The 12,078-nt window shown below is 38.0% G+C and overlaps 1 protein-coding gene across 2 annotated transcripts in view; it reads right to left on the bottom strand.

Annotated features, from left to right (window-relative positions):
• Nucleotides 1-12,078, bottom strand: part of syne3.S (spectrin repeat containing, nuclear envelope family member 3 S homeolog) — a 77,126-nt gene that overhangs the window by 45,414 nt on the left and 19,634 nt on the right. For both annotated transcript variants that reach the window (XM_018232400.2, XM_018232401.2), the window contains exon 2: nt 219-392. In XM_018232400.2, coding sequence (XP_018087889.1) covers nt 219-392 — 174 coding nt within the window. The remainder of the gene's footprint in view (nt 1-218; nt 393-12,078) is intronic.

The raw sequence follows: 12,078 nt of genomic DNA, 5'->3' as shown, positions 1-12,078 counted from the left end.
CATGCTTTTTTTAAAGGGGGCAAAATAATATATTTTCTTCAGGATGTGTTTTTAATAAATTGAGAATATTTATACTACAGTTATAGAATTATGGGTTAATCCAAGCACAACCAATGTGAATTAGGATCATGACTAAAAGGCCCTTACTTTATATTGACAAATATTAGTAACTATGCATATTTTGAGTATAAGAATACAGATATTTAGTGTGGTCTGACCTCTGTCTCCCTCAACCTGGCCGCCAGGGCAGATCTTGGCCCTTCAGTATTATCATTGATCTTCAGTCTCTCATGGATAGTTTTCATCCAGGTTTCAGCATTTTCCCAGTTTGTCTCAAATTCACTCTGCAGCATTTGAGTCATCTCATTGGAAGACAGAAAAATCTGAAAATGCTGTAAAAACAAAACAGCACATAAAACCAATGACTGGGTTCAAAATTCACATTCTATTTAAAAATATAATTTGGTAAACATCAGGGCACAACAGTTAGAGGGTTATTTACAAAAATCCGAAAATTTTGCACTATTTTCTCAAAACCACTTCGACCAAACTCCTGTGCACATTTTTACCGTATTTATCGATAAATTTACTGGAAAAAAATCTGATGTGGGAAAAGACTCAATAAAATCGTTAAAAAATCGGAATTCTATGATTCTTTCAGGTTTTGACGCCCTCAAACTCAGTTTTTTTTCGTATTATCGCCCGAAAACCTCACATTTTTTCCCCTTTAAAACCCTGACCAGAAAAGAAATCGGACTTTAATAAATAACCCCTTAAAGTTTTTTACAGTCCTAGAACATGAAAACATACTGCATAATTAGCTATCTAGAATGAAACTGTTTTACATGCAGTTGTGCTGTTCTGGGAGTTTAGAAAATGATGGGTGAAAATCCAAACAAGTCTGAAATTCTGTGAAGTCAGAACCCCCTTGCTGTTCTCTACATTCCCGCTATGCAATTAACTACTTCCATCTTTCAATTCCAAACAAAATCTAAGTAACGGAAAATATTTGTAGGAATGCAACAGCTTTAACGTCTGCCAGAGCTGAATCACCCTTCCGCAAGGTAATGCAGAATTATTTCATTTAGGGATGGGAGTTACATTTTATGTCTCTAATCCAGGAATCCCCTAGGAAGAACCACCATGAGTTGTTATAACCATCCAGCAGTTCAACCTTTAATTCTAAAAGTAGCAACAGCCCAATGTCCCAAGATCCTTTGCTGCCAGTATGTGTGCCAGATGGCTTCATTGTATTCCCAGAAAATATGCCTTGCGTGAGTGGAAAGAGAGAACTGTAACCACAGGTTTCTGGCATATTTCAGCCAGGTGTGGGATATTTTAATTGCTTAAAGGGATACTGTCATGGGAACAAAATTCACAATGCATCAGTTAATAGTGCTGCTGCCTCCAGCAGAATTCTGCACTGAAATCCGTTTCTCAAGAGAGCAGATTTTTTATATTTCATTTTGAAATCTGACATGGGGTTAGACATGTTGTCAGTTTCCTAGCTGCCCCGGTCATGTGACTTGTGCTCTGATAAACTTCAATCACTCTTTACTGCTGTACTGCAAGTTGGAGTGATATCACCCCACTCCCCCCCAGCAGCCTAACAACAGAACAATGGGAAGGTAACCAGACAGCTTCATAAATCTTACATTATTGCACTGCGCAGAACATAGAACAAAGATTCATCCAAATAAAGATTTGGACAAATACAGAACTGCATTTTAAAAACACGGTGCTTTTAAAAGCACCCCGTTAGTACAGCTGTAATAAGAACTTCCCACAACTACATGCACCAGCAAGCTACTGCACTTCCTATTGGCTACTTTTCCAAGCTTTTCAGGACACTTAAAAGCTCACAACATTGGCACGGTATGATGCCAGCAAATACACATTTGAGGTTGGGCATGAAGACCTGACAGGGGACTGCAGTTTATCTTTCCAAGAGCTGTAACTATTCACTTTCTTTTTAGCTTCTTAGGAAGAACCACTAGGATGCCTTTCTTAAAGGGAAACATCCCTTCCAGCTCAGTTTTTAATTAAGTTCCAGGTCTGGATGTCTACTGTGAATACAGTGCGGCATTCAGCAGCACTGCATTCATGAAAGCTGGCTGGGTGTGACACAAAAGCATCCCCTATGGGTCATTATGATGAGCATTTTAGGAAGAGGCAGTAGCTGCAGGGGAAGGCAGAGCTGTAAGGTCAGTGAAAATGTAGATAAGATTTACTTGCACAACAGTTTGAATTTAAAGGATTTATTTTAAACCACAACTACTTTGTAACCTATAACTATTACAGCTGTTCTCCCTATTTGCAAATCCAAGAAAATCACAATACACAACATAGGCAGCCAATTACAATTTTCTTTTCTAAAGAAAAAGGGATTTCCTTTGCACCACAAAAACAAATCCCCAAAACAAAACTAAGAAAAGCCCATGCATAGAAGGATATACATATATGAAGAGGGAACTGTGTGTTTCCTGTGACTCATTTTCCCCAGCTCACTTGAAGTTTTCTCTGGTTAGTCACCCTCGTGCCCGAGAGTCTGCTAACAGCACAAACACATCTGGAGCTTATTGAGATGATGTTTATAAGGAGGGGTGGAGCATTCTGGCTATTGTTACACTCAGTTGGCAACTACTGTGCGACCAGACCAAATGTGCCCTTTGTCTGGCTACATGGCAAACAAATCCCATAAAGATATCCTGAGCCCTGCGTTATGCCAAAGTGCATTCAGTAAGTGTATATATCCTGTGGAGATACTATGATACTGTGTATATTACAAATCTATACAGTATGTGGTAACTATACTCCCCATGGAGGGCAGGATTGTTTCTCATATATTCCTACCATCAGGAAACTCTGTGCCTTCTGACGAACACACAATAAAAAGCATACAGGCTGCCAGCCATTAAACAGAATATTTCTTTAAATATTTTACACGCTGGCTGAATTATGCAGCACATTTCCAAGTACAGAACTGTCTATGGGAGGGAATTACAAGGCTTCCCTGATAAAGTCACTTAGCACAACTGGCCAATGCCTAATTAATAAATGATTAAGGTCTGATCAGCACTGTCCCCTCTCTTTAATATATTAAAAACATTTTTTTTAAATAATTATTGTCTGGAACACATGCTAATTCAAGCTTTAAAAACATATCAAATTATTTAGTAACGTGTGCAAAAGTGATGAGTACATCACTTGTGCCCACTTACTGAATGACCTCAAATAATGTATAATGTTGTTTGAAGGGTCAGTTACACATATACTACATTTAATAATATTGTTGCTGCCAATAAATATTTGATCTGCAGTTTCTGGACAGAGTTTTACATACATTTTAGGATTAATAGTCCTTAGGAGTTCTTAGGAAAAAAAAAAATAAAAAAAATTAAATTTAATTAAAGCTTAATTAAAGAAGTTGGCTAGAAATGTTGTAAATAATGTTTTGAGCTTCTGTACCACCCAAGGCACCCACAGTCCTTTAGCAGTAAACATCTGTGTCTCCAAAGATGCCCCAGTAGCTCCCCATCTTCTTTTCTGCTGATTCACTGCACATGCTCTGTGCTGCTGTCACTTACTGAGCTTAGGGACCCACTCACAATATACAGTACACATAGAATATCATAAGACTGATTAGTAATTAATACAGATAATTACTATATGGCAGCACAGAAACCAGTGCTGATGCAATAAGTTCAGTATATAGAATATGGCATTTTTAGGTACATTCATTTTTAGGGGTTAGTTCTCCTTTAAGAAAGGAAGATACACATATATATATCTATATATATATATATCTATATATATATATATATATATATATATATATATATAGATATATATATATATATATATATATATATATATAGATATATATACTGTACTAATGTGAGAGAGAGAATTATATGAAGCTTACAAGGAGGGAGTAACTTAATACACTTTATCTCTTCCACACAAAGGCTAAAACTGGTCATACTTGAAGAGGTCTGCTTGTTTGGCGTGGTCTTCATAGGGAGTGGACTGCATCCATTGGTATGTCTGATACGATCTGTCTGTTCCTCGGTCAGATATCAAGCAGACAGGTTGCCAGCTTGGCCTCATACATGGTTCATTAAACTTTGACTTTGGTTTGATAGGGGCTTAAATGGACAGATAAAATCAGACTGTATGGTGCCAGTTTAAGAATTATGTGATAATCCCTTTAAATTAGACCAATTTAGGAGTGGCCTACAGGTTGACTACAGTTTGCCCAGAGCCACAAGGAATAAGTTATGAAAAAGATTGAGAGAAGCAAATCTTCCTACGGCTAAGCACTCATGAATGCTTGTGTACACTGCATTCTTTTCTGTTGTTGTGCTTTACGACAATCATGTGTATGCAAAGAAAATAAATGTTTTAGGTTAAAGTGCCTTTAAAATATAAACTAAAACTTTCATATAACTATAGCCATTAGCATGTTGTGTTTGGTAGACATGGCTCACTTGTATTCATGTATTACTGTATATAACGTATGGTCCCAGGATTAAAACATGCTAAAATAAGCATATATTTTAACACAAGGACATCGAGAAAGTTTAACTTTAAAGAATCTCATCATGGTTATCACTAACATTCCTTAGCAGTGAATGGATGCACATTAGCCTTCACTTTAGTAACAGAAAATATAGTTACAAATATGTTTTAAATGACATAAAAAGGTCAGGGACAAATACCACCATTGGATACATTGGTCCAAACGAGAATTGCATTCAGCAGAAATATGGGATTAATAGATTATGAAACATGATAATCAGAGAAAGCAGCATCTGTCTTTTCACTATTTGGCATTATGAAATATTATCAAACATTTCTAAGTCTCTTTAAAGTGGAATTAGCATTTAGCTATAGCTTTCCTATGTATCATATTGAGGCAGATTTAATTGGATTTTTTGGTAGCCTTATAAATTATTGGACACTCACTCCTTGCTGATCACTCAAACAAGTCTGTCTATTGCAAAAGCAGTCGGCCAGGAGTCTTTCTGCAAGAGCGAGGGGATCTCAGCCAAACTGGCAGTTGTCCTACATGGACAATTTAAGAAATGGATTCTTAACTTCACAATGGGACTCTTGTTCTCATTTACTACTAACAGGCACAACATGCATAAACACATGCAAACTTTTATGTTTTAACACAGCATAGAGAAAGCACCTAGTTTTTCTTGAGCCTGAAATCAATTTGCATAGACAAAAAATAGACAAAAAATAGCAGCACACTGTTGAATTGCAAAAAGTGCTCAAGTGCATAATTTTTATTTTAGCCCACAGCATACAAAGGCAACGTTTCGAGCCAACCTGGCCCTTTATCAAGCTTGATAAAGGGCCAGGTTGGCTCGAAACGTTGCCTTTGTATGCTGTGGGCTAAAATAAAAATTATGCACTTGAGCACTTTTTGCAATTCAACAGTGTGCTGCTATTTTTTGTCTATGGATTGATGTGACCCGAGGACAGGATCGGGCCTTGTAGTTCAGCACCTGGCACCTCAATGGTGTTCGATTGAGAGGTGAGCGCTCCAATTTTTTTGTGAAATCAATTTGCAAAGCATAAAACCTAGGCTCTTAAAAGGGTAGTCCACCTTCAGACTAGGGATGCACCGAATACAGGATTTGGTTCGGGATTCGGCCAGGATTCGGCCTTTTTCAGCAGGATTCGGATTCGGCCAATTCCTTCTGCCAGGCCGAACCAGAATCCTAATTTGCATATGCAAATTAGGGGTGGGGAGGGAAATTGTGTGACTTTTTGTCACAAAACAAGGAAGTAAAAAATGTTTTCCCCTTTCCACCCCGAATTTGCATATGCAAATTACGATTTGGATTCGGTTCAGTATTCGGCCGAATCTTTAACTACGGATTCGGGGGTTCGGCCGAATCCAAAATAGTGGATTCGGTGCATCCCTACTTCAGACACTTTTTTCATTTTAGTTGGTTTCAGATAGTTCACTAGAATTAAAGACTTTTCCCAATTACTTTCAATCTGTGACCATTTTTCTAATATTGAAGTGTAAAGTTAAATTTTCTGTAAAATTTGTGTTTTTTGCAGAAAAGTCCGAAAACTTCGGACTTTTCTGGCAAAGGTCCGAAGTTTGCCCGAACCTATTTTTTTTAATGATAATTAAAGTCCATTCGGGAATTCTGAGTTGCTCTGATTGCTCTTAGAAATATTGAGATAAATTCGGAGCTTGATAAATAACCCCCTAAACTTTAAACTTCAATTTTCAGTTGGAAAGCAATTGAAAAAAGTCTTTGTTTATGGTGAACAATCTCAAACAAATTAACTGAAATAAAGTGTTTGGAAGGTGGACAACCCATTTAAATTGACCATATGATGAAAGCCCAAGCAAATGTATCTCATTTTAATCATATTGCAGCTCCTTACTGATCTACCATCTGATAAAGGCACCATTAGACTTGTGAGTGAATCCTTGGTGCATATGAGCAGACTTTTATCATAATCCAGCTAATGACAAGAATAAGTCAGATGAAGAACCGTGGTGAAGCTCTCACCAACATAGAAAGAGCAATAAATGGAGGTGTTAAAGATATTATAAAGCCAATTAAAACAGTCACACCCTTCTAAATACTATGCATGAATTAACTAGGAATGCTCTAAAAAGGTTATATATTTTATTTATTATAGGCACAAAAACAGTAAAATGCATTTAAAGATTATATAGAAATGGTGCCAGCAAAACCAATTTAAAAAGAAACAGAAGCCAACAAAAGCAGAAAGTTTACGGCATAAAACCTACCCAGCAAGCTGCTTTCACAAACCAGTTTCCTGGCATCAGCTCAGTAACTTACTGCTACAATGGGAAAGAGCTATAAAAACATATTTAAAAATCCACGCACTGGTAGTTTGAGTTCATCTACTTAAATTGGTTTTGCTGGCAGGATACTTTAGCTAATTAATGTTAAGCAAGAATGAAATGGCAAATTGTATTAACCTACTCCCCAGTTTTGCATTATATATGGAATAATGTAGCCCTGTACAGGTTCTTGCATAAGCATTCGCCAATGTTTCACTTTTCCAAATTCTGTTCCAGAGTGATTTTACTCAGTTATTTAAGCTGATTTTCTTGTTCGTGTCGTTGATGTTAGTTTGATGTTGCTTAAAGCAAAACTGGGCCATCAGATGACATTTACCTTTTTACAACTGACCGTTTCCTTAGCCTTGTATTTGGGTTAATTACCCTGCTGAAAGATTCACTTCCTACAAAGACTTGGCAGCAGTATGTTCCTATTACCACTTTAAATGCAACCAAATGTCCTCCAAAATACTGTCTCACATAGAGTAAATCGTTTTGATACCAGAAAAGTTATTTTTTTTCAGAAAAAGCTAGAAATCTCCTTAAAGGCTTATGACTGGTACAAAAGCACTCAGACTATGGCCTTGAGGTTTAGTTCGGTTGTAGACTTTTCATATTCTTATATTTTACAATAGGATGTATGTTCCCTATATATTCTGGGGGGGGTTAATTAAAATTAGCAGGCATTATTTAAAATGGCATCTATGCAAATGTTTAGCACTGCTCACAATGCAAAATCAGTTGCAGGCGAATATTACATTGATCATTTTTGCGAAGCAAAGGTTTAGGGACAAATTGACTAAGCGCCGAAGGGCCTAACGCTAGCGTAACTTCACTAGCGTAACTTTGCAACCTTACGCCTGGCGAATTAGCGCAACGGACGTAACTACGCAAATTCACTAACGCGCACATTGTACTGAACGCTACCTTTTACGCTAGACTTCCTTCGCCACCTCAGACCAAGCGAAGCGCAATAGAGTAGATAGGGATTGCTTCAAAAAAAGTTCACATTTTTTCTAAGTCCCAAAAACGCTGGCGTTTTTTCTATATTATGGGTGATAGGCTGAAAAAGATCGAAAAAAAATTTTGGGGCTCCCCTCCTTCCCCCCTACATTTCCTAACTCATGGCAACTTAACTATACAGTGGGCACATGTGTAGGGCAAAATAAAAATTTTATTTGATGTTTTGAAGGTTTCCCAGGCATTTGTAGTGCTGCTACATATTCCTCCATTGAAATTTGAATTTGGTGCCGTATGCAAATTAACCATCGCTAGCGTAACTTCGCTTCACTTAGCGAATCAACGCTTGCGCAACTTCGCAACCTTACGCTACCCCTGAGCGCAACTTCGGATTTTAGTGGATTTGCGGAGCGCTAGATAAACTATGCCTGGCGAAGTGCGGTGAACTTATGCCTGGCGCAACTACGAATCTTAGTGAATTAACACCTGCTCTGGAGTTTCTTCAAATATATTGTCACAAAACAGCTTTTGCGATTGCAAAATGTTATTACATCCACTGCGACCGTTCGCAAAAACTATTTGTTTGCAAACTTTGCGATGAAGATGTTGGTCTCTAATCAGTCAAAAAGGAAGCAACCATGGTCGCTAACGGTCGCAATCGTCTTTGAGCAGGTTTTTTTTGCGCTAGCGAAACATATTACATTCCCCTTTAAATGTTATGTTATCTTATACATAAGACACTATTAATTTTTTTTTAAGTTTAAGGTATCTTCGACTCCTCCGTTTATGGTACCTCCGACTCTCAGTTTATGGTACCACCGACTCCTCTGTACTAATGGATTTTCCATGTTGAACACACAGTACACAACATACAAGGTCTTTTATCACTGCCAAAGCTCAAAAATATAAACCACACCCTTTTTAATTCTAAAACAAAACCAAAGATAAACTACATAAACCAAAATCAACTGGAAAATCTAAAACAATTTATATAGTAATTGAACCTGGCATATAGCGGTAAAAGAGTTGTTAAATACAATCCAAAATTAAGTATTGTTCTTGGAAACAGACTTACTTCTGTGTAGGCCGAACCCTACAAACCCCCCTAACCTAGCATAAACTTGATTGGTTGTACCTGTATCCCAGTGTGGTAGGTACATTTACATGGCATTTACAAATGTATCCGGTCTAAATCAGGAGATCATCATTATTTATGAAGAGTTGCAACATATAACTTGGATTGCATTGCCCTGCTCACCTGAGCCACAATCTAAAAGTGCTATTTGTACTATAATTATGATGTCATGATTTTTATGATGTAGTTTTTATTTCTAAATTCTAAATAATTCACTCTACAATATAAAATTAATTCCTGAACCGACATGTGTATTTTTTTTTTAGTATTACTGGTGTGTAGGCAGCCATCGCAGGTCATTTTGCCTGGTCATGTGCTTTCAGAAAGAGCCAGCACTTTAGGATGGAATTGCTTTCTGGCAGGCTGTTGTTTCTCCTACTCAATGTAACTGAATGTGTCTCAGTGGGACCTGGATTTTACTATTGAGTGCTGTTCTTAGATCTACCAGGGAGCAGTTATCTTGTGTCTGGGAGTTGTTATCTGGTTACCTTTCCATATCTGGTTACCTTCCCAGTTCTGTTGTTAGGCACTCCAACTTGCAGTACAGCAGTAAACTAGGAGGAACTAGGGGTAGGCAGAAAATACACATGCCTAGGGTGCAACTGCATGTACCTGTTGCCTCTAACTTTGGCTCTGTGCTCAGTTTCTGACCATGAATCGGCCGGGGTGGGCTTGCCTTGGGTGCCCTTTTACATTAGCCCAGATCTGATAAACTAAAGTTCCCGGTAATTCATCAGCAGGAAGAATAAGGGAAGTTATATACTCTTCTACCACTTAACTTGAACTATCGAAATTGACTGCCACTCCCACTGTGTTATACTGATTATATGATATATCAATCAATACAAATACGCAACAACCCTAAATGTCCTGTAAAACAGGCCAGTTATAATCAGTTCTAGTGATATCAACTTTTATTACTAAAACGTCTGCATTATAAAAAAGGTAATGTATCTTTTGCAGTGCAAATTTGTACAGTTTCACTTTGCAGAAAAATCAGCGACAGGCTTTTTTTTCACTGCACAACTTTTTTTTTTTTTTTTTTTTTACAATACATTGGAGTCATGGCGGTGAAATCTGGAGTAAAATGTTGCTCATCACTAATCTCTCCCAATAAAAACATAAACCCCCATATGTAATAAAGCCTATGATTAAGGGGGTTTCCCGAAACACGTTAGGTATCCATTACACAGCAGCCACTTGTTTTTAATGGTAAAATAAATGGTGGCTTTTACTTTATGAGACAGTGGGGCTCATTTATCAACACTGGGCAAATTTGCCCATGGGCAGTTACCCATAGCAACCAATCAGTGATTAGGTTTTAAAAGCCAGCTGCAAGTAGAACAATGAATGCAACAATCTGATTGGTTGCCATGGGTTATTGTCCATGGGCAAATTTGCCCAGTGTTGATAAATGACCTCCAGTGTGCCTACACACTCTTTTTTCCTATTGGTCCTGCATTAACACTTAAACCACATTTGTAATAAATCACTAAGTTTGCCCAGGAGCAGTAACCCATAGCAACCAATGTTTGCTTTTAAACAGGTGACCAGTAAATGCTACCTACTGATCGGTTGCTATGGGTAACTGCTCCTGGGAAAACATAGTGACTTTTATTACATAAGCCCCAAGGAGTTTTATTATTAGAAGTCCCATTAGATGCCATGTTTTTTTTTGACCTCTGTTTTTCTGTGTAATGATGATATGCCCCAGTCACACATTGTTTCTTCTCTTTGGTTTAAAATTCAGAGTTTACTCTCACAGTAAAGTAGTGTGCCCAACCTGCAGCACAGATGCATTTGTTAGTAAGTTCATTTCTAGTTCATCTTATAATCACTAGTCCCAATGGAGGTCTAGAGCTTTTTCCCCTAAAGGCCCTAACGGGTGAGGAGATTAGTATCCCCATGATTAATCTCCTCTAACAAGGGCGATTAATCTCTTCCGAATGCTTTCCCACTGGCAATAACTTTAACGCTGGTGGGAAAACATACAAGTCACTTTGGCTTTTCTAGGTCCCCCCAGTTAGGGATGTAGCGAACGTCGGAAAAAAAGTTCGCGAACATATTCGCGAACTTGCGCAAAAACGCGAGCGGTTCGCGAACGGTTCGCGAACCCCATAGACTTCAATGGGAAGGCGAACTTTAACATCTAGAAAAGACATTTCTGGCCAGAAAAATGATTTTAAAGTTGTTTAAAGGGTGCAACGACCTGGACAGTGGCATGCCAGAGGGGGATCAAGGGCAAAAATGTATCTGAAAAATCTGCCTGTGTGTGCTTGGAAGAGATAGTGTAGGGGGAGAGCTGTTAGTGATTTCAGGGACAGATGATAGTAAGTTTGCTGGCTAGTAATCTGCTTGATACTGCTCTGTATTGGAGGGACAGAAGTCTGCAGGGATTTGAGGGACATTTTAGCTTAGGTAGCTTTGCTGGCTAGTAATCTGCTGTTCTCTTTAAACAACTGCCATACGTTGACCTTGTAGGCATTGTTTGCCCAGTTTTTTTGGACGCAGCCACTGAAGCACAGTTGCCAGAAAAAATATGCCATATAAATGCTGAAAATAGTCATTTTTCGCCATACGTTGACCTTGTAGACATTGTTTGCCCAGTTTTTTTGGACGCAGCCACTGAAGCACAGTTGCCAGAAAAATTATGCCATATAAATGCTGAAAATATAAATTTTTTTGGTTGCAGCCACTGAAGCACAGAGGCCAGAAAAATTATGCCATATAAATGCAGAAAATATGCATTTTTTTGGTCGCAGCCACTGAAGCACAGTTGACAGAAAAATTATGCCATATAAATGCTGAAAATATAAACTTTTTTGGTTGCAGCCACTGAAGCACAGAGGCCAGAAAAATTATGCCATATAAATGCAGAAAACATGCATTTTTTTGGTCGCAGCCACTGAAGCACAGTTGACAGAAAAATTATGCCATATAAATGCTGAAAATATAAATTTTTTTGGTTGCAGCCACTGAAGCACAGAGGCCAGAAAAATTATGCCATATAAATGCAGAAAATATGCATTTTTTTGGTCGCAGCCACTGAAGCACAGTTGCCAGAAAAAATATGCCATATAAATGCTGAAAATAGTCATTTTTTGCCATATACGTTGAGTCAACGTATGGCAAA

The sequence above is a fragment of the Xenopus laevis genome, chromosome 8S (assembly GCF_017654675.1).
Source record: "Xenopus laevis strain J_2021 chromosome 8S, Xenopus_laevis_v10.1, whole genome shotgun sequence".
NCBI classification, from domain to species: Eukaryota; Metazoa; Chordata; class Amphibia; order Anura; family Pipidae; genus Xenopus; species Xenopus laevis.
This window is presented reverse-complemented; position numbering and strand designations above follow the sequence as displayed.